Source organism: Phragmites australis, chromosome 24 (genome assembly GCF_958298935.1).
Source record: "Phragmites australis chromosome 24, lpPhrAust1.1, whole genome shotgun sequence".
Taxonomy (NCBI): domain Eukaryota; kingdom Viridiplantae; phylum Streptophyta; class Magnoliopsida; order Poales; family Poaceae; genus Phragmites; species Phragmites australis.
In genome coordinates, this window is record NC_084944.1 from 20,750,747 (window position 1) to 20,778,420 (window position 27,674).

At 44.1% G+C, this 27,674-nt stretch overlaps 3 protein-coding genes across 3 annotated transcripts; 2 read left to right on the plus strand and 1 right to left on the minus strand.

The window, feature by feature from the left end:
* Nucleotides 1-3,388: 3,388 nt before the first annotated feature.
* On the plus strand, nt 3,389-4,324 carry LOC133907253 (uncharacterized). The gene has a single exon (XM_062349254.1). The coding sequence runs from the start codon at nt 3,389-3,391 to the stop codon at nt 4,322-4,324; it is 936 nt and encodes a 311-aa protein (XP_062205238.1).
* Nucleotides 4,325-9,209: 4,885 nt separating this feature from the next.
* On the plus strand, nt 9,210-19,925 carry LOC133907254 (uncharacterized). The gene is made up of 11 exons (XM_062349256.1): nt 9,210-9,305; nt 10,010-10,612; nt 11,555-11,695; nt 11,808-11,912; nt 12,168-13,462; nt 13,589-13,757; nt 14,725-14,811; nt 14,902-15,167; nt 15,259-15,427; nt 19,122-19,164; nt 19,702-19,925. Exons 1-9 carry the CDS (start codon nt 9,228-9,230, stop codon nt 15,425-15,427), a joined length of 2,913 nt encoding a protein of 970 aa, XP_062205240.1. The 5' UTR covers nt 9,210-9,227; the 3' UTR covers nt 19,122-19,164; nt 19,702-19,925.
* LOC133907256 (protein FAR1-RELATED SEQUENCE 5-like) lies at nt 15,942-18,983 on the minus strand. Its single transcript, XM_062349257.1, has 4 exons — nt 18,846-18,983; nt 17,982-18,548; nt 17,167-17,828; nt 15,942-17,073 (listed from the first exon to the last, which is right to left on the minus strand). Exons 1-4 carry the CDS (start codon nt 18,981-18,983, stop codon nt 15,942-15,944), a joined length of 2,499 nt encoding a protein of 832 aa, XP_062205241.1.
* Nucleotides 19,926-27,674: the final 7,749 nt, after the last annotated feature.

A 27,674-nucleotide genomic window follows, 5' to 3' on the forward strand; every position in this document is an offset into this window, starting at 1 on the left:
GGGCGTCCCGCGGGCTCGTGTTCATCGTGGGATGCGTGGGTGCCGGGTATGACGCCAACAACGCCCTCTCCAGCGCAGTTTAGCCGGGATGCTGCGGAGGCCGTCTGCTCCGGCAGGAAGGTGTGCATGGTCAGCCTCTGTAGCTGCCATGTTCGAATTAGAGATATGGAGGGTGTAAGTTGGCTAGTCTGTTAGAGATGCTCTTAGACCCATCCTCTGTGACTAAAGTTTTTGACTATCAGAACTGGATGAAAAAATTTGGTACAACGCAGCATATCATGGCAGGACATGAAATGTAAGATTCAGTTCATTTACCTCTAGTTATGACCTTTGTTGACACTGCATTAAAATCAAAGTTAACTACTCTGTACAATACAAACAACAGATCTCGCATGATCCAATGCCTTAACAACTGAAAGTACACCACGTGAACTGAACCTTCTCTGATTGAACCGTCCAACCAAAACACAATATTGAGGCTATTCACGCACATGATCATTGCAAAGAGTAATATAGATGAAGGAAAAGGCATAAATTTAGAAGTTTTAATGATCACCTTGGTGTCGGCGAAGGAGCAGGCGGCCTCAAGGGTGAGCTGGACCGCACTGAACTCGAAGGGGAGCTCGAGACCCTCTGTGTGCTGAAGCATGAGGCGGCAATGGCATGCTCGGTAGGCCGGCTAGTGATGCCTATGGTGTGGTGGCGCAGGAAGCTGGAGGCTGCACACTTTGCGTTTGATTCGCCGTCGTGCGGATCTACTAGCACCGAAGCTGGGGCGAGAGAGGAGGCCAGGAGCGGTGTAGGGGGAGGGTGAGGGGAGGGGTGGAGGAGAAGGAGAGGTTGTGACACAATTTGCCATCGCACGAATCTACCAACGCTGGGTCGGGAGACGAGGCCGAGGGCAACGCGCGGGGGAGGGGCGAAGGACAGGGGAGGGGTGGAGGAGGAGGAGTCAGAGCGGGAGCAAACAGAGAAGCGAGCAGCGACCTGGGGTGCAGATCTGTGAGGATGGCGTGGCGGTGGTGAGCACCGAGGAGGTGGACAAGGCGATGAGGAAGTGGCACGCTTGGAGGTGGCAGCGGTCTTGGGGGGAGCCGGTAGGGGACCGAGGGAGAGAGCGGCGGCAACGTCCTCGAAGCAGTCACGGTCGGGGGAGGCTGGGGAGGAGGGTGAGGCGGGGGGCGAGGGAGGACGATGATGAGGAGAGGTCGCAGTCAGGGGAGGACGTTGGGGTCTGGAAGTGAAGGAACACCAGTCTGATCCATGGAGATCGAGGTGGAGGTGGCCCATCGTGCTCGAGCTGTGGGGCTGAGACCTCCACCTCGGCCGCCAGGGGCCTGCTCGACCTCGGAGAAGATGGTGATGGTGGCGATCCGAGCTATCGTTGATGCCTGCGTGGCGGCGAGCAGGGCTAGTCCTGGCAGGTGGAGCACCCGCCTGAGTCGCGTGAAGGTGGCGCGGCCGCCTCCTTCGGTGGCGAGGTCCACCCATTTGGTGAAGCTCGCGCGTTGGGAGGACTCCCCCCAGCCGATTGATGGCCGAGCCGTCGAGGTCGACGAAGGCGGCGGCTGCCGAACTCGCTCGAACCGGCCAACTGTAGAGCAACAGCATTTATACAATCGGACGACGCTCCACCGTCTCTGACTCCCATCCGACAGCTCAGGAAATGCTGACGTGGGCTCACGAGGAATGAGAAATCTCACGCGATTTAGGTTATAGAGATTGTTGAGTTAGATAGTGTGACATAGACTGCTGCATATGATGGATCACTGGAAAATGAAAATTATGACGTTCTTCTAATGTTGACGAAGGCAGTGAATTCGAATCCTGGTATGGGTCTGAGAGTGACATTGTAATTTGTACTGGTTGCAACTGCTATGAGCTAAGAAGCATCACTATCGGTGAAGTTTTTTTGAAGTACTTACTGTACTCAAGTTTGTAGATCAATTTAGGGTAGTACACTCATGTTCCAATAATACTCATGCAGGCTGCATTATGCGTGCAACTACGGTGGTTATGGAGGAAACACGGCGCATCATGATCCCATTAGCTGCAACTTCTATTTTACCAAGAATTCAGCTGGTTGCGAGGCAACTTCCGCTTCTCAATTCAATCTCGGGTTCTATATACTCATAAACTAGTATACATAGAATCTTGCGCTTTGACATCACTTCTGGGCTTTTCTTTGACATCACTTTAGCTTTTTAAGTGCAGCAGAAGCTGTACCAAACAAGGCCATAACGTGATGCACGTTAGAGATTGATAGGTGGCAGATGTGTGGGTATGATATTTGAAAAGTATTTTATTTTTGCGAGAATTGAAGTATTTCCTATGAAGTTATGCGAAATTCTTGCTTTCTGAATATCGAACATTACATATTAATTTATTAGGAGATACGCGTGTGACTGGCGTTGGACTACAGGGCGACGGGCCAGCACCATGCTCGGTCCATCGATGGAAGGCGACATGCACTGTCCATTGATGGAAGGCAATCACACAATGACCAAACGTATACATGGCAAACAACCAACAGGCTGTTAACCTTTCGTTGTTTAGCTAACAGCCTTGCATGTAATCTGCTGATTTGTTTCTTGGGTTGTTACGCCCGTGTACATTATATATATATATATATAAACCTATTCTATACTCCTAGGAGTATGTACTCCCACATGCAATATACCACCTAAACAAACACTTTATACTCTTTTATCATTTTTAGTATACTCTAATACTAATTCTAAGATACTCCAATATGAGTTGTATGAAAAAAAATTCAATGTTAGCCTTTCATTTTTGCTATATACTCTTTTTTATACATAAAAGAAGTATATACGCAAATTATGATAAAAATCATGGAATTTCATAAAAAAATTCGTGGGATTTGTATTGTAGTATCTTATAATTACTAATGAAGTATATTTAAAGTGATAAAGAAGTATAACACACGTGTAAAAGTGGTATATGAGAGGTGGGAGTACATACACCCAGGAGTACATACTAGTTTTCCTATATATATATATATATATATATTGGCAGGATAATGAATCATTGCGATTTTTGCCTACCATTGTTATCTCTTTCATGGTACCAGATGCAGGTTCGGTCCCGCTCCCCTCGCTTCAGCATACCTCCACCTTAATCACGATCGCAGAGTCCCTCTGTTGATCGCCACCTCCATGGCACCGACTTATGATGAACTCGCCGCCGCACGCGCCAAGGCCACCATCGAAGCACAGGCCGCCGCCGATGCCGCCACCAAGGCTTCCCTTTAGGCCCAGGCTGTTGACGTTGCGAGTATCAAGTCACTCGTGCCTGTCACTCTCGACCTTCATGCTTCCAACTTCTTGAAGTGGTGTCGTCTCTTCCACATCGCTCTGTGCAAATATGCATGGACGACCATGTCGACGCCGCCCCTACTGCCACTCCTGACGTTCAATGGTGGTGCCTTGATGTCATTGTTCTCCAATGGATCCACAACTCCATCTCCGCGGATGTCCTGGAGACCGTCATGCCCAACAAGGAAGACCCCACTGCCGCCGATGTTTGGGCCGCCATCGACTCCCTGTTCCGCAATAACATGGAGAGTCGCGCGCTGTACCTTGAGGTGGAATTCAAGAATTTCGTCCAAGGGGACATGACGATCAGCTACTACTGCCAAAAGATGAAAACCATGGCAGATGCTCTTGCTGACGTCGGCCAGCCTGTCACCGACAAGGCGCTTGTTCTCAATCTCTTGCTAGGTTTGAACGAGCAGTTCGCTCATCTTTGGCCTATTTTTGGCATGCAGAGCCCCTACCCTACATTCATTAACGTGCGCACGACACTACTGCTTGAGGAAATCCAGAAGAACGCCGACACCTCCCGAGCCACGATGCTCATCTCCGGGCACCTCCGCGCACAAGGGCTCGGGACAGAGCAGCCAGGGCAACTCTGGCACGCCCGGTGCACCGCAAGCGTCCCAGCGCGCCCCATCCTCCGCCGCCTCTTCGGCAGCACCTCCAACAACCGCCGAAACTCCAACAACAATCAACGCAACAGCGAAAACCGCAGCGGGTACGGCAACAACGCCGGCCAGTGTGATGGTGGCAACCGCGACAGTGGTAATCGCGGCGCCCCTCCGCAATGGCCGACGATGTACAACCCATGGACGAGCTCTTTTCAAGTTTGGTCCGGTGCCGCTCCAGGGCAGCCCGGCCAGGGCCTTCTCAGACCGTGCCCTCCCATGCAGATGCGCCAACAGGCTCTCGCCATGCAGCACGTCGTGCCTCCACTGCCACCTATGCCTGTTCCACAGCCCGGTGTTGTGCCTGGTTGGAGCACGTGACAGCATTGGCCGTCCTCTGCCTCGTTGTCCTCGGCACCGTCATGGGATCAGCAATCGCTGGTCAACGAACAACAACTGGTACGCCGACTCCAGCGCCACATAACACATGACATCAGATGCCGGTACTCTCTCTTCTACCCAACCCCCCTCTTCTTTCACTCCGGGTAATGTCATTGTCGGTGACAGGTCACTGCTGCTGTCACTTCCACCGGCCATACATCCTTTCACACACCTGTGCATCCATTTCATCTTCACAACATTCTTGTTGTGCCACACATTATCAAAAATCTTGTATCAGTTCGTAAAATTACAACTGGCAATCATTGCTCCATTGAGTTTGATCCCTTTGGTCTTTCTGTAAAGGATTTGCGCACCAAGACCATGATCATCAGGTGCAATAGCTCGAGCCCCCTCTACCCACTATGTCTGCCGGTTCCTCCCTGTGCCCTTGCTGCTTCCACCTCCGCAACACTGTGGCATCGTCGCCTAGGACATCTTGGTCGCCCTGGCTTGTCACATTTAGCTTCCTCTCAGCTTTTGCCATGTAATAAATTAGTGCATGATGATTCTCTTTGCCATGCTTGTCAACTCGGATGTCATGTCCATCTTCCATTTCCCACGCCTTTGTCACAGACAAATAATGTGTTTGATTTTATCCATTATGATTTGTGGACTTCAGCACTTATTAGTGTGTCTAGGTTTAAATATTATCTTGTCATTCTTGATGATTCTACACACTACCTATGGACCTTCCCATTACGTCTCAAATACGATGTGTTCACCACTCTCACACATTTATTTGCCTATAACAAAACTCAACACAACACTTGTGTCAAGAGCATTCAATGTGACAATGGCCGAGAGTTTGACAATACTTCCTCTTGGACCTTCTTTCTCACTAATAGTGTTGCCCTTCGCCTTTCTTGCCCCTACACGTCCCAGCAAAATGGCAAGGCCGAACGTATTATTCGCACCACCAACAACATCGTTCGGTCCCTCTTGTTTCAGGCATGTATGCCTTCCACATATTGGGTTGAAGCTCTTCACACAGCCACATATCTTCTAAACAGCCATCCCACCAAGACTCTCTCCTCTGCCACACCATATGCTGCTCTCCATGGCTCCCCCACCATATGAGCACCTTCATGTTTTTGGCTGTCTTTGCTACCCAAACCTCTCTTCTACCGCTCCTCACAAATTGGCTCCCCGCTCTACTCCATCTGTTTTTCTCGGGTACCCAGAGAATCATAAAGGATATCATTGTCTTGATCATTCCAACCAACGTATCCTCAGCTCTTGCTATGTCATCTTTGACGAGAACGTTTTCCCTTTCACCACTCGTTTGCCACCTCGTCAAGCTAGCGAACTTGACTTTCTTAGTGATGAGTCCTTGACACAGGGTTCTCTTCCTCCTGCGCCACTGCCCACAGTGCATTTTCCTCATGGCTCGCACCTCAGCAATCACTCGCACCTCCCAGTAGTCACGCATCACCCACCCAGCAGTCACACGCACCTCAGCAAGTCGAGCCCTCTTCGCCCCTGCCGAGCCTCAGCAGGCCTCAGTCCATTCCATGCCACCTGCATCGTTGTCTCCCTCTACAGCACTGCAGCCTGCTCCCTCTGTCGCGCCGCCCACTGGAGATATCCCTATCACCCTCGTCACCAATGAGCATCACATGCGCACATGCAGGAAGCTCAGCTTTCACCAACCTGTCCATCGCATGAACCTCTTGGCCACTCCTTTGTCACCCATCCCTAAAACATATCGCTCCTCTCTTAATGATCCCCATTGGCTTGATGCTATGCACGCTGAACATGAGGCTCTTCTTGCCAACCACACCCGGGACCTTGTTCCCCATCCTCCTGGCGCCAATATTGTAACTGGCAAGTGGATATTTTAGCATAAGCTCAAACCTGATGGCTCCCTGGACTGGTACAAAGATAGATGGGTCCTTCGTGGTTTCACTTAATGGGAGGGTATCAATTTCTCTGAAACTTTTAGTCCAGTTGTTAAACCAGCCACCATCCACGCCGTGCTCACTTTAGCTTTGTCTAGTGATTGGCCGGTTCATCAACTTGACGTTAAAAATGCCTTCCTTCATGTGTCCTTGGCTGAGATTGTGTATGCTCAGCAACCATCGGGTTTTGTCGACACCTCCCACCCTGATCATGTTTGCCGTCTTAATAGATCTCTCTATGGCCTGAAACAGGTCCCACGTGCATGGTTCAGTAGGTTCACCTCTCACTTATTGTCTCTCGGTTTCACTGGTTCTCGAGCAGACACCTCATTGTTCATCTAAAAAAAGGGTTCTGATATAGTTTATCTTCTCCTTTATGTCTATGACATCATTCTCATGGTATCCACGTCCTCCCTTCTCCATTGGACATCTCTCTTGCTCGAGAGTTTGCCATGACCGATATGGGCGCACTTCATTTTTTTTGGGCATGTCTGTTACTCGTACCTCAGACACCATGTTCCTCTCTCAGCGCCACTATGTGACTGAGATTCTTGAGTGCGTCGGCATGACTACGTGTAATCCCTGTGCCACTCTTGTTGATACACGAGCCAAGCTGCCCGCTTCTGGTCTTCCAGTTGAGAACCCCAGTCAGTACCATAGCCTTGCTGGTCCTCTTCAGTACCGCACTTCCACACGGCCAGACATTGTATATGCTGTGCAACAAGTCTGTTTGCACATGCATGACCCTCGCGAACCGCATCTTAATCTTGTTAAGCGTATCTTGTGGTATCTCAAGGGCACCATGTCCTATGGCTTGCGCTTGTGTTGTACTACTCTCAATACTCTTGTTGCCTACTCGGATGCTAATTGGGCCGGTTGCCCAGACACGCGCAAGTCCACCACCGGATATGCGGTGTACTTTGGTGTTAGCCTCATCTCATGGTCCTCGAAATGGCAGCACACTGTCTCGCGCTCTAGTGTAGAGGCCGTGTGAAACTTCGATTTTGCCTACCATTGTTATCTCTCTCATAATTCACCAGAAATGAAATTGGTAATAATATTGGCAAATAACCATAAACCCTTCCTCATCACATTTTTGTCTCCCTCCAATGGCTCCTCCAACCCTTCGGCGCCACTCTCCTACAAATAGCCCCCAACACCACTCGCAAAATCCACACAAAAAGCCCAATTCCAAATCGCAGGCAGCGGCAGCAGTAGCAGGAGTAGGTCGAGTTGAGATGGTTGGGATGGGCGGCGGCGCAGAGGAGGCAGTGCGGCGGTGGGTGGAGGCTGGCGGTGGGCGGCTGGTGCTGGACGGCGGGCTGGCGACGGAGCTGGAGGCCAACGGCGCCGACCTCAACAACCCGCTCTGGAGCACCAAGTGCCTCCTCGACTCCCCGCACCTCATCCGCAAGGCAAGCCGCACCACCACTCACCAACTCGAAACCCACCACTCTTCCTAAGCAACCAATTCGGCTGCCGTTTCTTAGGATTAATCGGCTCGTTCTACTTTCTGGTGATTCGTTTGATCTCTATTTCCTGTTGGTCGAGGAAAACTAAAGCACTCGGTGGTGTTCATCTTTTTTTTCCAGCCGGTGGTGTTCATCTTTTTTTTTTGGGAAAGACTTGTTTCCGAGCGTGCGGACGCTGTCTGGACGGTACGCACGCACCACCTGCCGTCCGATTGGCATCCGTCGTCGGCGCGTTCGTGAGAGGCGTATGCTCCCGCTCGGACATATCGATACGCACGGTTCAAACATTGGGAGGCGCGCCCGGGGACATTTCGTCGTCTGCCTTCTCTCTCTAGGTTTATCTCTCTGGCTCTCTCTCACTCGCGAGCGATTTCCCTTTCCCCTCCTCAAATCGATCGCCTATGGTTTCGGTTTTTCAGTGTTTGATCTAGTGCGAGAAGTCGGAATCGGAAGCGGGGGGAAGGTCACACAGGAAGGTGAGATCGTTTTTTCCAGTCGATTTCGTGCTGCAATCGGATGGTTTTTGAGTGTTTGTGCCTTTGATTTCAAGCGGATTGGAAGCGGGGGGGATCTTCGCGCACGAAGTCGAGCTGGTTCGTTTCGTCACGCGCCTCTATCAGGTTCGTGTTTCTGTTTCTCACTCCCGGGCGATTTTGCTTCCGTTCCCCAAATCGTGTTAATAGTCTGTTATTTGGTGTTTTGATGTAGTTGGAGTAGTCGAAATCGGAAGCGGGGGAAGGGCACACAGGAAGGTGAGATCTTGCACTGTTATTCTTGTCGATTTAGTTCTCTCCACTCGAAATCGGATGCGAGATTTTTTTTTGGTGGTTTTTGAGTGTTGGACGCGGCTAACAAGTCTTTCCGTCGAGTGTTTCCGTCGGGTTTCTGATTTAGTTCTAACGACGGACATATCCTGTGTCCATCAATTGCATTGAGCAAGCTTTTGTGTTTTGTTTTGCATGTCATGCAAGTTTGCGAAGAAAATCGATAGATTGATTAGGAGATGCTGTAAACAGTAGTATTGTTGCAGTTCATCAGTAGATTAGCTTTTGTGTTATGGGTACACTTTTTTTTGTGCAAGTGCAAAACAATAGTATTGCTGCAGTTATCGAAAAATAGGTTCCATACCAGTTTATTCTTGGGCAAAATTTTATGATCAACTTGTTAGGTATTGAACATTTGACATATGATGTATGCTAGTTTTTGGGCATTGGAGCTATCTATTTTTTTCTTGTTTTGTTTTTTTGTTGGGCTGAACATATAGTTTGTTTTAGAAATAGGGCTAATAAAAGAAAGTTAGTTCAGCATAGTAACCTCAATGTGGCAAAGACTAATGCTTGGTTTTGGAAATGTTTCACCATGGCAGGATACTAGGATTACTTAGTTTTTAGTGTGTATTCCTTTTTAAAGATAGATAGATCAGATGCATGCAGCCAATCACAAGATTATGTGTTGTCATTGTGTTATTAGGTAATGGCAAGGATAAATGGGAAGAAAAAGGATGTTCCATCTTCTTCGCGTAGCAATCATGTTGGGAAGCGCAACTATGGGGTATGTACAGCTAACTTTTTTTTTGATTTTTTAATGATATTTTTCTTTTTTTAGGATTTTTGTGTAAATATTATAAGCAAGTTTTATCAAATGCAAAAGCAACTGGTTTAAAACCATGATGCAGTTTTGTTCATCGATTATTGCATTTGTGCATCCTGTTCTCTACTGCCCCATATGTGTCTTACGATCAGAAAATCAGTACTTGCTGGGGGTTTTCACCCTTCTTTGGTGTTTGATTGTTTATTTGAGTGTCTCATATGCATCCATGTTGATCGTTTTAGAATTAACATAATCTCTTTTGCATTTTGTGCATATGCAGTAGGGATAGAGCACATTTTTTGTATATGCTTACGAGCACTCATATGTGCATGCTTTTGTTATCCAAAAAACGCAGGCCACCTGATTACTAGGGATAGAGCACCTTTTCCCCCCCTGTTGATCACTCACCTTTTTTCTTTTTTTGTGAGCAGCAGGGATGAAGCTAATAAAAGTAGGTTTGAACACCTTGTTTAGTGTGCATTTTTCTGAAAATATGAAAAGCAAGTTCTATGAATATGGAAGCAGTTCTTTCATAATCATTTGCCGCATGCACACTGACTATGTAGTTTTTTTACTCATATGGTTTTACGCATGGCACACTGATTATGCAGTTTAGTAACCAAACCATAGATTTAATTTTTTTTACTGTCTTTTATTTAATACAGGGTGCCAGAAATAGAGCTTCACCAGCAAGACTTGTCAAATTGTACAAAACTATGTCACCTGAGCAGCAAAACATGATAGAAGGCATTGGGTTTGGTGGGTTGCTTAACATCGGAACCAATGTGTTACCTGTTGATCTAACAAAGTGGGTGATAAGTATCTTCCAATCCGAAACAAGTGAACTTGTGATACCTGGGAGAGGGAGGGTGAGTGTTGCAGCTGAAACAGTTCACAAGATTTTCGGTCTGCCAAGGGGAGGGAACAAGGTGATCTATGACTTCGATGTTGAAGCCATCAATTTCATTCATGAGGAATACCAAATTGATGATGGTGTGGCACCTCAGATCAAAACAATTGTGAAAAGACTAAAAGACAATAAGAATGCAGACGAGGATTACCTTAGGTCCTGGCTTATGTTGGCTGTGTCCACATTCTTGTGCCCAACCACTTGTTTGTTCATTAGCCCAAAGTGTTATCCTGCCTTGCGCAATTTATCAAAAGTCAAGGAGCTTAATTGGTGCCAGTTTGTGGTTGATTCATTGAAAACTTCTGTACATGAAATGCAGACCAGGAATTCTGTTAAGGGTTGCCTCTTCTTTCTTGTGGTAAGCTATGCAAGATACTATCCTTTACTAATTAGCATTTTTCGGTTCTTTTTCAGCTGTAACGTATTGAGGTTTTTTTCAGTGTATTTCTTTACTAATTAATTCCTTCACGGACTATAGATTTTCCCATTTAATTTCTTTAAACATATATTTAGCCACACATACATTGCTAAAATAAATAAGTAATGGTGATATGCATGATCTTGCTGGAGCGCTTTTTCCATTTTCTATGCAAGAGTTTATTTCCACGTGCTCATTCTGCTACACTAACATGTGCCTAGTATTTGCACCCTGCTAAGTTCATTGACAGCTACAAGTAGTATGCTTTGTTAGAAATTGAGTGGACATGACATCTGTTGTTAGTAACTAATCCTTTTCTGTCATATATTAACAACAAGTCAATGTTGTTTTCTTTTTCCTAGAGATGCAGTGGACAAGCTGCTACTGCTGCAAACATTTGTCTCTTTTCCACTGTCAATATTAAGAAAGGTTGTGATTATTTTTGTAAGCAACTTACTGATCATGGTTAAGCAAGTTAGTTATTCATTTTTCATATGGATCGCTAAATGAGACCCCCTAGGAGTTAGGTCGAAAAACAGTATTGCGTATTTTTTAAAGCATTTTTTAATTTCAGCAGATGTTGTTTTTTAATACTTAATTGAGTGACCAAATACATATATGCTTTTTTTTGGCAAGGTCGCAACTATACGTAACAATACGTCCTTGTTAGAAGCAAGATAACAATATAGTTATTTTTCGTGTATTCTTTCTCCACAAGCAATACTGTATGTTTTTCATAAGCATTTTTTTTTTGAATCATTGTATAGGAATATAGATTTTATTTTTATTTTTTGAGCAAGCCAATTTATTCTCTGCATAATGTAAACCTGCTGTTGACTAAGCAGGTTTAATGAATGTATGTTTTTTCATTCATCTGTGCAGGTATTGTACCTTGACTCATTGGCTGTTCCAAATGTTCAAATTCCTGGTGGTCTTCCAAGAGTTGCAGCTTGGAAGAAGCCACTGATTGACAAGGTTATCAAACTTGATACTAATATAGACGGCACCTTCGGGAAACTAAAAGTATGTTTGCCTTTTTTATGCAAATCAATTTTAACAATAGCTTGAGGCTTTTTTTTTATTTCAATGGGGGGGGGGACTGATTTTTTGTTCTTGTTCACTATTTATATTTCAGATTAAGCAAGGGGATCACTCTATTGTTCAGGAATCATTACTCGGACAGATGGAAGACATTGAGAGATTTGTTGCATCAAAGGTCAAACCAAGTCTCTCATCTCAGGTTTGTAAATTATTGTTTTTCAAGACTTTCCATTATGGCAGTTTCACATGGTAGCTACTAGTATTGTAGCAGTTTTCTGTTATCTTGTTTTCAGAAGCAATTCATGTACAAATGATAGGTGTGTTTTATTGAATGTGATCTGAATCTGAAATGAGATAAGCATTCTTATCTTACTTTTTATATTATTCAGTTTTTACTTCTTTTTTTATTTAAGTTGCGCAATCTGTTGAAACATTTTCTTTCTTCCTTTTTCAGAAAAAGAGGATGCTATCTCATGCTGTCAGCAAAGTTTGTATAGGTATCACAGAGCTTGTGGGAAACTTCCTAGGAGAGGTCTCTGAAATAATTGAAGGAGACAATCCCATTGATCAAAGTGAAACAACACTTAGAAGATCTAAGCGGACAAAAATCAGTGAAGAAGATAAAGATACTGTTGACGAAACATCTTTGGATTCTGATTATGAAGAGGAAGAAGAATATGACGACGAAGATTATGAATCAAGCCAAGACAATGTGAGTGATGAGGAGCAGGATTCAGGTGCAGATGAAGGCAGAGATGTAGAAGATGAAGAATTGGGTCAGGAGGGAAACCCAGCTAATGATGATGGAGAAAAAGAACCAGATGACAGTGAAGGTAATGAAGAGACTGAAGTCCCACTTGTACGGAGATCAAGGAGGAGCAAGGTTATGGAATCAGGGCACATTGAGCCTCATAAGGAGCAGATTGAAGTTCCACCTGTCCTTGTTCAAATGGAGCCAAGCCTCACAAGGATATGGAATCAGGGCACAGTGAGCATAAACGATAATGCTGAAGCCTGTCCTCAACCTATAGCTGTCATCCCTAATAAAAATGCAACCAGCGAAGATTTGAGAGTTGATTACAAAGGTAAAGGACTTGCAAAGAGCAGGTGGCCAAAGTTGAAGCTGCCCGAGACAACTGGAACTTCATCAAACATTGCTACAAGTAACTCATGGGATTTCTCGCCCCCCGATTGCAACATTATGAAGTTCATTGACAGTGGTTCGCAACAAGGTGAAGCTGCAGTTCATTTTATAGAGAAAGGTTGCATGGCAGACTGTACCGAGGAAGTTTCTGAAGCAAAAGGCCTTCCACTTGAACAAGGCTCCGCTACACATAGCTGGTTAGATGATTTATCTTCTGAGGAGCTAGATAAGCTTTTACAAGATGCTGAAAGGCAGAGGAAAGTTCGAATAGATGAGTCTTGTTCAAGGAACATGAACTTTCATGACAAATCGGTAGCAAGCATTGAAAAAAACATTGAATTGTCACTAATTGAAGACCTTCAAGAAAGAACCCCAGCACCAAGTGTTCATGAACCTCCTAGTGGAGCAAGCATTTCTGGTACAGTTACGTTTGAACTTCAGCCAAAGAGGATGTACAAGGTGCCAGCTGCATTGCGGTCTCCATATATTGATTACAGCAGCAAGAATACTTTCAAGTGCAGTAAGGAGATATGCATGGTATATAATGTTGTGTGCCGAGCCTGCGGAAGGTCTACAAGGTCCAGCCAAAGTTCCAGCCCAGAAAAGTATGTCATCTTCATTTTTCATCCACCATATTCAATATAGCTGTTATATTTCTACAATCATTTACACATTTTTACTTTTTGCATAAATAGTTCATGATACTTTTTAAGTTTTATTGTTTTGTGCAGCCTTATTATCATCAACTACTTCGCCTACTTCGTTAGTTTGGCTCATCTTTCAGAGTCTGTTAGACCAAAGGGGAAGCTACTGAACACTGTTGCCGAAATTGGAATCTATGCACTGAATAATTTCAATAGAAGGAACCACATAAAACGAATACTGCCATTAAGAGTTGCTGTAAGTTTTTTTTGGTTTTTTTGAAAATATTGCAGTTCCTGCTTTTGCCTAAATATTTTTTGTTCATGACATGCAGTAATACTACTGCAGTAGTATTACAACTGCAGTAGTATTGCTAAAACCAATACCCAAAAAGCTAATACAATTGCAGTAGTATTGCTAAACTATTGATAAACTGCAAAAATTCTACTATTTTGCTAATTGATAGATTGATTAGGAGATGCTGTAAACTGTAGTATTACTGCACTAGATCAGCAATACTACTGATTTGCTTTTATACAGAGTCCGATTTGCTTTTCAATTTTAAAATAATTGCTTATTCAATTGTACTGACTTGCTTCTCTCAGTATTCAAAATGACTTTGCCTATCCAAAATAACTTTTGACATGCTATTTCCATGAATTTACTTATCATTTTTTGTACCAACTCATTCTACATTTATGCTGATTTTTCTTCAAAATTTGTGTTCAATTTTGTATATTGGTTAGTTTATGTTAGATTGTTTGGAGACTTGGAGAGAAAGAAAAACAAGTCTGTTTAGTTTCTGTTGGAGAGGCTGTGGTTACTTTGTTTGACAGCTGCCCTACATGTTACAGATATGAAAGCATTTTTATGTATTTCTGAAAGCAATACATAGTCAACTTAAAAGCTTTTTCCCTGATTATCAAAAAGCAACTTCAAATGAATCACACAATTTTTCTGGATTTTGCAATAAACTGTTGATTTAGCGTCTCATATTCATAAAGCATTTTTAAAGCATCCCTGACAGCAATACAAAACCAAGTGCAAAGCATTTTTTGTGATTACTCACATATTTGCTTTATAGTACCTACAGAAACGTTTTTTAACAATGCATATTTTTCATAAGTCAGAACCATGCATACTTTGCTTTTTAGTAGTAACCCCAACTTACAATTTCCCTAAAATATCATGACACGCATTCCTGCTCTTTATTTCTTTTTGCTAGACTTACCTGCAAGACGGTCAAATAGACCATGCTGAAGTCAAAAGGGCATTCCAAAGACGTATACAACATTTGGATCATTTTCAAATGGTTTGTTCTATCTTGCCTCAATTTTTTCTTTTTTATTATAAGCAGTATGTACCAAACTGTGTTGCTTATGTTTTTGAGAAAACAATATAGGTCTTGTTCCCTGTCCTTCAAACATGGACACCAAAAGGGCTGGATGAAAAAGTTGGTCACTACTTCCTTTTGGTTTTGAACTTGCGGGCAAAGCGTTTTGAGGTGCTTGACTCCATGAGGTCTCTAAATGATGAAAAGCTAGCAAGTTGCTGTGCCAACCTTGTATCACGAATCAAGGAGTGTTGGAAAATATTCTACCCAGACACAAAGAAGGAAATAGACACCTATGAAGTAATAGACATTCAGGTCCCTTTGCAAACCAATGAGTAAGTTGATAATATCACTCATGCCTCCATCTTATTTTTATTTTACTCTTGTCTGTTCAAATTGCAAAATCATTTGCTTTTTTTTCCCCAGCCAAGATTGTGGATTCCATATGCTTATGCATTGTGAATATTGGGACGGTCGAGTCCTACCTACATTCAAGGAAGAATATATGCCAAATATTCGTAAGTTGCTGACATACAAATGGCTCAACCACCCTGAAAATAATGTGAATTGGAAGCGCAAGCTAAAAATAGAATAGGTACCTGCTACAATCTCCTAGTTTTTATTTCATTCAATTCGACGTGCAAGCATTTTCATGAGTTGCATAAGCATATATGCAATGAACAAGAAGCAAAAATTCTGTAACTTGTACTCCCTATGTGCATTATTTGGTAACTTTTTAGGGTGGTATGACAATTCTCTTTTTGTCTATCCATCTGCAGTTTTTACTCACAAAATGTTTTTGAATACTTTTCCCTGTGACATGATTTTTGCCTATATGTTTTGATTGAATGTTGTTTGTAGCTTCATGCTCGTTCAAGTAAAAGTAGTTTTCAGATATGCTTACAAAATGTAGAAGCATATTTACAAAATGTAAAAGCAATATGTAATAGTATGTAGAAGCATATTTTTTTTTCAAAAAACAGAGAAGCAACCTGATATTCAAATATGAAGTATACTACATCAATCACTTTGGTTCAATAAAAGCAACACATCGTTCATTACATAATTAAATTAAATTAATATTCTGATGTGTATATCTCTACAAGCTGCTATGTGAATAGCTGCATTTCTGCATTTGGAACTCTTTTTTCTATTTTGTTCGGACACTTGGGAGCTGTGTGCTTATCAGAGTGACAAATGCTGCATTGGTTCCTCCTTTTTGGTTGTGCATTCATTCCATTAGATAGCCTTTTCGACTTTTTTCTCCCTTTGACAACTGATCTTGGAGGATTCTTTACTTTTCCTGAATTACTAGGAATGGTAGGATCCTGTAGATTTGTTCCAATAGTCCCAAGTCCAGTATGACTAGACATAGCAGTTGTGGATGCAGCAACTGAAGTTGCAGTAGTTAAAGGTGCAGAAGGTGCACTCATATGTGCATTTGTAGCATGAGGAGTGCTGGGATTATTGAGAGCACCAGCAGCAGTATTAGCTGATATCTCATTACACCGTGTCCTTTTCTTCTTCTTCTTCTTTAGATCTTCAAGTTCAGATCGCATCATTCCAATGTGCCTTGTAACAATTTCATAAGCATCTTCTGAGTTTGATCCCTCGCGAGCAAACTTTGTGAGCGTGGAGGCAAGATTGCTGAATCTTATTGTCTTTTGGTTCTGCAAAGGCATACCACTAGTTCCAACATCAGCTTGAAGATTTGCATTAGCATTTGTGCCAACAGTCATTTCCTGTTGCTTCCACCTTCCCATTATGTATCGGTCAGGCAGCTTCTTGACACCAAATCTGCTCATAACCTTGATGATGTGACAGCAAATTATGCCATCCCTATCAAACTTGCTGCACTCGCAATAGTAGCTTTCTTCTTCTTCTACTGCTGTCACATTATATGACCTAGTGCCATAGCCATCAACAAACTTGTCATTTGGCACAAGCCGGAACTGGTAGTCACCTATATGCTGCACAAAATACTCTTCAATCTTTTCAAATTCTTTCGAGAATCTGTAGAATATATTCTTCGTATACACAGTTGAGGCATGCTTCTCAATAGGGTTCTTCGACCACGTGTTTCGAGTCTTATCATCGGTTCTGAAGTCCTGCCCATCTTGAGCAACAAGACACTTATCTTGAATCTTCTGGTATTGCTTGACAAAGTCCAATATTGATAAGTTTGGGCTGACATACAACTTCAACACTGCGTTAAAACCTTCACTTCTTTGCGTCGATTGGAGGAACGGGAAGAAGCAATGCATATAGTACGCTGGCACAAAACTTTGTCGGATGCTATACAAATGCCCAAAATGATTGTTGTCCTGCAAGCCATGCTTTTGAATCATAGCTTGCCACTTTGCCTCAAACTCTTCTGGCATGACACTGTAGTTTATACAGTCCTTGAATTCATCCTCCAACTCTTTATCTTCCTTAAGTAAAGGACCTACAGTACCCGCCGCTTTATTCATTATGTGCCATCGACAGTTCCTATGATTTGCAAGCGGGAACACATGTTCAATTGCACTTCTCATAGCACCATCTTGATCAGTAATAATATTCAACGGAGCTTTCTCTTTCATCGCTTCCAAGAATGTTTGGAAAAGCCAGACAAAGCTTGGTGTCTTTTCATCTCTTAGGAACGCACAACCTAGCTGGAATGATTGACCATGTCTGTTTATCCCAATGAAGGGTGCAAAGGGCATATCATACATGTTTGTCATATAAGTTGTATCAAAAGACACACAGTCATGATATGTTTCATACGCCCTCCTTGCTGCACCATCTATCCAGAATAGGTTCCGAAGCCTGTAATCATCATCCAACTTAAACTTGTAAAAATATTCTGGATCATGTTGCTTCAATTCTTCAAAATACTCCAACGTTTCTTGCATATCTTTATACTTTTCAGTTGTCCGAAGTGTTGAGCGGAAGTTGTGCACATCTTTATCTTCATATGGTACTAGTTGCCTAGATCCATAGAATTCAGACATTAGCTGCATAACACGCCCAGTTTTTAAGTTGCAGCCATGCAACAAAGAGATAAAGGCTTTCTCTTCTTTAGGAATTTTTTTATGTGACCTAAGGAATTTTGTCAGTGAAGGCTTGGTAATGAGTGCATGATTGTGCTCAGATATGAAATAAATCACATGCCACCTAGCACCAATGAGTTTCACAACCATTCTTGCTTTGCATTGTGTACACTTCATTTTTTCCCTCTTCCTTTTGATGCCAGCACTATTTTTGTTATGCTTCCTGTCTTCTTCTCCTTCTACTGGCATCTCAGCACCCCCCTCTTGATCAGAATTAGAATCATCATCAGAATCATATATAAGCTCATCAATTTGTTCTTCAGATTTACTTTTCTTCCCTTTACCTTCTTTGTTGCAAACAAATTGTACCTTTTCTACCTCTTTTGTAAATGCTGATCTGCGTGATGTGTTGGTCCTGATTGAGAAGCCAATTCTTTTAGCATATGAATTGTAGTACTCTTTTGCTTCTAATAGAGTGCTGAATGTCATTCCATTGTGTGGCCCTTGAGGTGTAGACCACACTTCTGCCTCAACAGCTTCTGAAAAAAGACCTTCCGTACCAGATTGACCACCAGCCAATTCTGTGTTATGAACAACTTGCTGAATTTCTTCTAAGTGTGTCTCTTCTAGCGACAACCTAACCTCTGAAACGTTAGGAGCATCTCGCTGGTCAACAGGATCCACCTGAGTGCAAAATTTAATAGTATGTAGAAGCATATTTTCAAAAGGTACAAGCAAAATGTAATAGTATATATGGAATGAGTTGCATAAGTATATATGTAATGAACAAGAAGCACAATTTTGCGTTGTATAACCATATTTTCTCCTTTGCAGAAGCATATTTTCAAAAGGTACAAACAAAATGTAATAGTATGCAGAAGCACATGTTACATAAGCATATATGGAATGAGTTGCATAAGCATACATGCAATGAGTTGCATAAGTGCATAGGATAAGTCTATCTTCAAGCAGCATTCTAACCTCTGAAACGCTCGGAGCACATTGCTGCTCCTCAGGATCCACCTGAGTGCAAAAGGTTGGATTGTTTGTAGACGTATCTATGTTAGCTCCAAAAATGAAATCAAAGTCAACATCAGGGGGTAGTTCATTCAAATCCATCCTGTATCACTTTTTTTTTTCTTCTGATTTCTGCATGGACATGAAACAAAAAACCAGAATTGAATGACATTTGTGCATTTGTGTGGGAGCGAGATGCTACAGAAATATTGAATTCTGCATTGTTTTTTGTTTTTTCAGGGGGCTCTTTTGTGTCTCATGCAAATCAACAGCCAACAGTAAGGTAATTCTAGTGTCCAAATTAAATCTGATGTGTTTTCTTACTCCTAGATATTGCTACGCGATCTATGAATGCACACCTGTGGTATCTCTGAGGCAAATCTACTTTGTTCATCTTATTATATATCTGACGAAGCACCAGAGATTTAGCCTGTTTCATTAACTGTTCAGCTTATTAAATGTGGAGTAGGTTCTTTCTTTTATCTGCTCATCTATCCCCTACTGGATACTGCCCTAGACAAAGTAAAATGGACCACCAACATACTCCAACTTTTTGGAACTTGTCTGCTGCTTCTTGCACTTACTGTCAAGGCAAATCTGGTGATCAAGTTAGGCTACTTAAGTGGGTTTGGACTGATAAGCATGTTTGGCAATTAAGTAGGTACATTGCAAAGTTACTTGCTCACACACACTTATTTTTCTCTACTTGCAATGCAGGTACTCAAAATAGCCACTGCAATGCTTGTTGTATATGCATTATGTAGGTACATTGCAAAGTTACTTGCTCACACACACTTATTTTTCTCTACTTGCAATGCAGGTACTCAAAATAGCCACTGCAATGCTTGTTGTATATGCATTATGCAAGAAAAAGAATATACTCATTTGGGATCAAGCAAAATCGTGCAAAACTATATTACGTGATCTGTGCATTTGCTTTCTCATGTAGTTCAAAGTACAGTGCTATGCGCAGCTGAGGTTAGGTATGCAAATATGTGTAGATATATGGTGAGAAATATGTGAGGCAGCTTTCTGAACTTGTGCCCAGGTTTATGTGCTGTGAAAACTTGCATGTTAATCTGTCATGCATATGATTTAGGACAATTTGACTTGGTGTTTAGATCTGAAAAACAGATCGACAGTATTAATGTGCTGTGTTGTTAGGGAAACAGATTTTTAATGTTGATCTAGAGGCAATTTTTCTGTCTCTTCTGAGTTATGCATTTATTAGCTAGTTATGTTTAGATATGCATTTAATCAACATTAAGGGCTCTTTTTTCTGCAAAAAAAAAAGCAATCAGATGGCCAATCAGATGGGCAAATGCATACCTATTTGCTTTTCTTGCTTTTCTTCCTGTGCGGCAATGGCGATCTGGAAGCTACAGATCGCCTCCGCCGCTTGCTCCAGGGAGGAGGCGTGTGGGGATTGGGAAGGCCGAAGGCGTGCTGGGGTGGGAGACCGCGGTGGGCCTGGGGAACTGAGACGAAGCCCACTCCTCTGCTTGCTCCAGGGAGGAGGCGTGTGGGGATTGGGAAGGCCGAAGGCGTGCTGGGGTGGGAGACCGCGGTGGGCCCGGGGAACTGAGACGAAGCGTGCCGGTGGAGCTCGTGCCCGATTCGTGCTGGTTCGTGCTTTGAGAACGTAGCCTGATTAGGAAGCCTACTAATCAGGATTGATTTCCTAATAGGGAGTGTGCGGACGTACATGCAAACAGACGCACGCGCAGGCGTTAGCCACACCCTTTTTTTTTTTTGCCAGCCGGTGATGTTCATCTTGAGTTCTTGACTCTTGATGCGGCCGTGTTTCGAAAAAAATAATAATCTTTTTTCCTTTCTCCTAGATTGGGAACAATCAACAACGCACTCAGCTCGATAATTTAAGATTATGGTGAAGTTGGGAGCCACTTTTGATCAGTACTAACTAGTTTACAAGGAAGTAGGAAATCATTCTTTTCTTGGTCCGGGAATGTTGGAAATGTCGTTCTAAAAAAAGGATTGGAATCGTCCCCACAGTTCCACTATAATAGGTTAGTGCTTAGTACCGCATCATGAATAGGGCAATAGCGGCATGTGGTGGATTAAAGTTTATACCTGCTCCCAAATTTGCCCATAGCATTCGGGAACAAACTTTATGCTTGCTACCGAATTTGGTGAGCATTCAGGAACAAATTTATGCCAGTTGCCGATTTTGAGCCTGCCTGTGACCAGCCTGAGCACCGACTGTTTGTCTGGAACGCAATAATGCGTTTGCTCGGTTTGCAGGCCGGTCCAGCTTGGCAAATGCTCAGATCTGATCTAGATTGATCTTCAATTGAATCCTAGTTTCGGAGTTCAAAATTATCTCAAATGCAAATCTTGACAATACCAAAGTTGTAGGTCTCGTCAAGATCTTCGATTTGAACATATGGAAGTCCTATTTTGGATAATGGAGCTGGGAGTTATAGCCCTCAAAATCACTGCTGCGCAGATAAATTTGAGCTCAAATAGTTTATCTTGTGACGTATTTTCGGAAATCAAGATGGACTTTCCAGAAGTTCCAATGAATACCAAACTTGTAGTAGATCTTTTTGAGTACTACAACATAGAGTCCAAAAATATCCAATTTGGAGTCCGTACGGTGGAGATATTGTTCTCGGAATATAGGGCTGTGAGAAAGGCAATAGTAACCGACTCGGAATCCAACTTGGACTCTATGCCGTGCCGTAGCCGGACTTTGGCCGCCCTTATCTCTTCCTCACGCCTTCCTTCCTATATTTAGAAGCCTCCAGGTGTCCCTGGCCCTCCTTACACCCCAGCTACGCCTCCCCTTTGAAAACGACGTGTTGCTGCGACCGTTGTTCTCTCAGCCAGCCGCATGGCCACTATTTGGCTTCGCCATTCCCGGTGAACCAGGGCCCCAATCATCGAGCCCTTCTACCAAAACATGAACCTGGTTGTCTTCCACAAGCTCACAAATCAGATCATCCAGAGGAGCAATGATGCTGTTGGCATCTACGTCGCCGTGCCGCTGCCCCACGTCTGGGCGCGTCCAGTATGCACACCAAAGGTGTCGTCCATGTTCCTGTCTATCTAGCAGCTATTTTGATGTGTCATCTGTGTCACCGTGTGTGCCATAGAGTGTTATACACGATACACGACCATATGAGGACTCACCAAGATCTGCAACGACACAACAGGAACGTGAGCCCGAATTCCAACGTCGCCGCTACCGCTACCGTTCATCATCCCGACGACTATCTCCCCGACCGACAAAGCAAGGTGATGACCCCTCCTTCTCCTCCCTTACCCTTGTTTTACCATCATGCTAAGTCCCTAGTCAAGGCCTAGACCCACAGCGCCCTCGCTGCGCCGCCACGGCTATTCGCGGCCGACTAGTGCACCGATCGCCATGGCTTTTCACCAGCGGGTGCCTCTGGTATCCCTTAACCACTCCACAAAAATAGTTCGGCCAGTAGACCGCCTACGCCACCGGGATGAAGGTTGACATGCCTGCTGTCCAGTGTCTGGATGCGTTCTGCGCGTGCACCTGGAATACATCTGCGTTCCCCATCAATCCAAAAGCAGTATGGACGCACCATCTACGTCATGGCATGTCCCATGGAATTTTCTACGTGACCATACGTTCCCTTCACTGGTTGTGCAGCAACACGATCGAAACACGGTTGCCAACCACAGCATGCCGCAGCCGTCACCCAACTCATCTCCGTTGATCGATCTTTCTCTTAGGGGATGATCTACCCAAACCTGTACTATAGCATTGTGTTCCCGAGAAATATCTTATAACTCTAAACGCGGTCGCGTTCCAGGCCGGCGAGCCTATCCACGTTAGCAAAAACAACGTGAGCCATCGGATGCATATTGAACGTGTAGAACGCACCGTTTCTCCTGCACTTCGCGATTCTTCATGTTCCAGAGTCTTCCCCTTTGCTCTCCGCTCCCCCACCACCGTCGCCTCCTCTCCTTGGTCGGCTCCCGAGCGACGCCTTCTCCACACGCGATGGTCACCACTGCCGCTGGCTCAGTCCCTTCGTGTCACCTTCTTCTCTGCCCTCTGTCGCAGTCGCAGGCGTAGCTGTAGCAGCAGGCGGCCGTGACACAGGCCCAGGCGGCGAGGGGTTGGAGCCCCAAGATGGAGATCCTCCCACCGCCAGCTCCCCGCAGCCACGCCGGCTCCACCACTCTTTGTGGCCTCTCCATAGCATCCCCTGTCGCCCCTCCTTTTCCCTTCTGCTTCCTTTGCCTGGGGGCCGTAGGCGGTCGAAGTCCTCCCTTTCCTCTGAGCTAGCCTGTCTCCGCCGCCGCTGCTGGTGACCAACCCCCATGGGCTGTGTCCACGGCAGCCCCGCAGCGCCCAGCCACAACCGCCTACTGCCCTCACTCCTGTCCGAGCTGGCCCCTGCTTCGATGATGGTACCACAGGAGGCTGTGGTTACCACCGGGAAGGTAGAGCAGACGGCCCCCGCAGAGAAGCGGGTCCAGCGGGAGAGTCGCTCTCGCTCATCGCGCCCTGTCCCCGGCGGCGGCGGCGGCTTCACTTACAAGGCACGCAGGGATCAGGTCGCTGCCGGCTGGCTCGCCTGGCTCTCTGCTGTTGCCAGCGAGGCCATCGATGGCTGGACCCCACGTCGTGCTGACTCCTTCGAGAAGATCAAGAAGGTATAGACGCACATCCCCCGCTCGCTTCGTGGCATTCAGCGGCCGCCATTGGTGTAGAGGAGCTGAGAAAAGCTTGCATCTTTGTGGGGGCAAATCGGGCAGGGCACATACAACAACATGTACAAGGCCCGCGCCTACCATCATATAATTTCTTTCAGCTTGAGCACGGCTATACATACAACTTTTCACATACAATCCAGAAAGCAAAAGCTCAAACCACCTAGATGATAACTCAAATGAATTTTCTCTCAATGTATATATGGACATTCGCTTCTCGACATTGCAACAAAGGAGGCCTTTGTTGGCTAGTTATGTAGAGGCACCTATTCTAAGCATTATTTTGTAGGCCTTCTTCTATATGATGTTTCATGATACTTAAGCATGTTGTTATCACACATAGTTTTTCTCTTCTGCGTGGTATTTCATGATACTTATGCATGATAATATGGTGATGAATCAGGGTTTTTCAACCTTCCAAAAAAAATTAATCAGGTTTTTCCTTTGGGCACAACACTTTGATTATTAGCTTATTTGCTGTGTTAGCCTTAATTTGTTGTAATACATGCCTAATTGTTCGCAGGGGGGCGGGGGGTTCCCCTCTAAGTTGTTTTTCCGTGTTTAATCAGGAGTTGCAGGAGAAGCCCAGGGGCCTGGTGGCTGGAGCTCAAGGCTGGGGAGGTGAAAGCACAGCAAGGGCAGAAGGGAGAGATGGAAAAACAACTTAGGGCAGGAAGGTGGCTCGGGAAAGGAAACATTGCTGGGGGCTAAGCGGAAGGCCGACATGCTTCTTCCTTCTTCCTCTGACTGAAGGTATGGAGCCAAAATCCTCTCATGTACCTCAAATGGGGTGGCGATAGAGGAGGATTGGTACTTGTTCTTGGTTGATCCTGCAATTACATGTGTTGATTTTGTGCAAAATTTGGTAGATCTGGTTGGGCTTTGTGGTTTAGTGTGATCTTGTGTCGATTGTGTAGCCTTCCGGTGAATTAGTCAGATTTCTCTAGTCTGTACATATGTCTTTTGTGGTCTTTCTCATTGTGTGCATTTAGTTGGATATGGTGTGATTTGCAAGGTTCCTCTGTCAATCGCGCTTAAGAATGGCAGTGAATGATCCTTTCCTCCATGTCTTTCAAACCCAACCAGATATTTTCCTCTGGTTATATGAGTAATTACAATAGAGCATGTTGATATTGTCCCCTCTACTTCTCTCTGCAACCCAGTCGTTGCCTAATCGCCACTTGCACAAGTCCGCCGCTGCCTACGCGACTGACCTGTAATATGGTTTCGACATGTCTAGTTCGATTTGGTAGTTTGTGAAGATGTATTGTGCCATTTTTGTTTACATATGTCTTCATGTTGGTCTTCAGTTCTTTGTATAGGCATATATTGATCCATTTACACTGACCTCATTCATGAAACATTTGTATCTATGATCCTTGTCCTGTAATTCTTTTCATTTCCCTGATGCAGATATTATATCTTTTCATGTACACTTGTTTACAAATCTTGGTAAAACGTGTGCTTCAATCTAATATGGTCCGCACATATGTTGTTTTTCACGTTATGTTTCGACATCCTAATCTGATAAGGATCATTCTTATGTGGTCCTTCTCATTGTGTGTTTTTATTCGGATGTTGTGTGATCTGCATACAAGCTCCCAAACATTGGATCATTAGTAGGTAAATTTTGCATTTTTTCAGTTTGGACAAACTCGTTGGGTGCTGTGCCTAGTATCTGCTATCAGTTGATAAGGCAATAGGATAGGGTTTTCCACCATTATGACAATTGACAAGCATAGAATTCAAATAAAGATGGAGTTTGTAACGGACTGTATACAGACTCGATTGATTGAGTGGTATGATGTGTTCATGTACACGTATATAATCTAGTTAGCTTTTGTCTATAATCTGGGTTTATGGAGTCGCAGATGCTGCTTTACTTTGAGCTTGTGAGTAGGAGTAGGACTCTGCAAGAGGATTAATAATACGAGACAGATTGTAGTAAGCAAGATACACTTGCAAAGGTGCAAAATCCTGCTGACAGTACACATACCAAATGAGCAAATGCATGTAAAGTTGTTGCTTAATTTTGAATCCACTGTGTGCAAAATATGCTGCCAAACTGAATTTGTTTTAGTTGTTCCCTTGCAATTTCAGGTGCCAAGGGTTGCGGCACCCAGATGTTGATGCATCGTGGAGGTGTATGAGAGAAGGTTTTTTGACAACCACTTCACAATTTATCTCTTCAAAAAGTAGATTTTTTTAGAAGCAGAAGTGGACAAGGGCATGCAATTTTTTTGGATTAGAAATCTAGTTTAGATGCAACAAGATGTATATGAGCATACCACAAGTATCTTGAGTTTGCTGGTTAAAATGCTAATGTCATACTATTCCTCTTCAAAATCACGTGTCGTTTTGTTTATTACATCCTCGTGCTCATGTTCTAAAGGACTTTTGTGAGGCAACACTAATAAAGTCACACATGCCTCATTTTGTTTTTGAATTATCTATGTGGATGTATGGATCGAGAGAAACATCTGCTATAGATTAACTTGGCTATATGTTTTGATGGTACTTTAATTCAAAGTTTGCATGAATTGGACCCATGTCTGATTTTTCTATATTTGAGATATATATGTGGTTGTAAGGATACAACTCTAATTTGAATGTTGGTATATATTTGAGTTACTTTTTTCTTGAATATTTCATGATTTTGTGATGTTGATGTAGATCCTGTAATAGGTTTCTTATGTTATCAATTTTTCTGATTTTTCCCTCCATTTTTTCTAATATTTTAGAACTTTTTTTTGTTCCCTGGGATTTTCACCCCTCCTGCTCCCAAACAGTAGCAGGGAAAGGCAGGAATTCCCCATGGAAATGAAGTGCCCTCTAAATCCCCCTTGGGGATTTTTTCCTTAGGTTTCCCTCCCCTTGCATCCAAACAAGGCCTAAGTTGATTTTCCTGCCCTTTGAAACTCCCAACCCAGCCGGGAACTAAGCGAACCCGAAGTCCAGCAAAGCCGACGCAGCAGTCAAAGAACCCCACTGCACCCACTACCGGTTAATGACCTAGTAGCAATGATGGCAAATCAAACCCATCTACTGGAGGCCATAGCATAAGGAGGAAACAACAACCGAGGTTATGGACCTCAGAACAAGATGTTAGAATTCATGAGGATCAAACTTCCAACTTTCGACAATACCGAAGACCCCTTAGAGGCTGATGACTATCTCAGGGCCATCACTAGGAAGCTCAAAGTCATCAATTGTGTGGCCAATATAGGGTAAATCTAGCAACCCATCAGCTCACCGGATCAGCAGCAGAATGGTGGGAGAACTATTACGAGACATTAGTGGATGCTGATGCCATCACTTGGGAGGAATTCTACGAGCAGTTCCAGAAGTACCATGTACCGGAAGGGACCATGGAAATGAAGGCTGACAAATTCTGTAGCCTAAAGCAAGGATCAATGACAGTAAATCAGTATATCAGAAAGTTCATCTGCCTCTCCTTCTATGCACCAGAAGATTTGTCAACAGATAAGAAGTAGGATCACTTCAAGAAATGACTGCAGTGCAGCTTGTATGTCCAGCTCGTACCTATCATCTACCCTGACTTCAACACTCCAATGAACAGGACCATCCTTCTAGAAGAGGCCCGTGCACCCATAGAGGAGGAAAGGAAGAGAAATTTCTCTGTCCAGAGGCAGTAGGGCAGAAGGTCCCAAGGGACAGACTCCACCAGCGCCAGAAAGCCCAATACCACCAGCAGCAGACTATGCAATATCAAACTCCGAGATCCACCTCCTGCATAGCAGCATCAACTCCTCGCAATTCCAACGCAGGACTGTCTCAGCAGAGTAGCACCCAGGCTCTAGCAAATACCCAAAGGGCATGCTTCATCTGCCATCATACAGGCCACTACATGAGAAACTGCCCCAATGCCAACCAGAGCAATGCTCCAGCTCGTTCAGCCCCAAAGCCCCAGCCGCAGGAGCAGGATGAGGAGGGAACCAGTCAGCCGGATAGCAACAGAGCTATGGACGAGGCCGTGTGAACCACATTGACGCGCAGGAAGCGCATGAAGCACCGAAAGTCATACTCGATGAGTTCCCCGTCAACTCAACCCTTGCAACA

Bases quoted from the DNA above. Each gene is read 5' to 3' on its own strand.
- LOC133907254 (XM_062349256.1), top strand. From the start codon at position 9,228: ATGGCAAGGATAAATGGGAAGAAAAAGGATGTTCCATCTTCTTCGCGT. The intron at 14,812-14,901 runs GTTTGTTCTATC...AAAACAATATAG, and splicing joins ATTTGGATCATTTTCAAATG to GTCTTGTTCCCTGTCCTTCA. The intron at 15,168-15,258 runs GTAAGTTGATAA...TTTTTTCCCCAG, and splicing joins GTCCCTTTGCAAACCAATGA to CCAAGATTGTGGATTCCATA.
- LOC133907256 (XM_062349257.1), bottom strand. From the start codon at position 18,983: ATGGATTTGAATGAACTACCCCCTGATGTTGACTTTGATTTCATTTTT. The intron at 18,549-18,845 runs GTTAGAATGCTG...TTTTGCACTCAG, and splicing joins GTGCTCCGAGCGTTTCAGAG to GTGGATCCTGTTGACCAGCG. The intron at 17,829-17,981 runs GTGATTTATTTC...CGTGTTATGCAG, and splicing joins TCATTGGTGCTAGGTGGCAT to CTAATGTCTGAATTCTATGG.
- LOC133907253 (XM_062349254.1), top strand. From the start codon at position 3,389: ATGGACGACCATGTCGACGCCGCCCCTACTGCCACTCCTGACGTTCAA.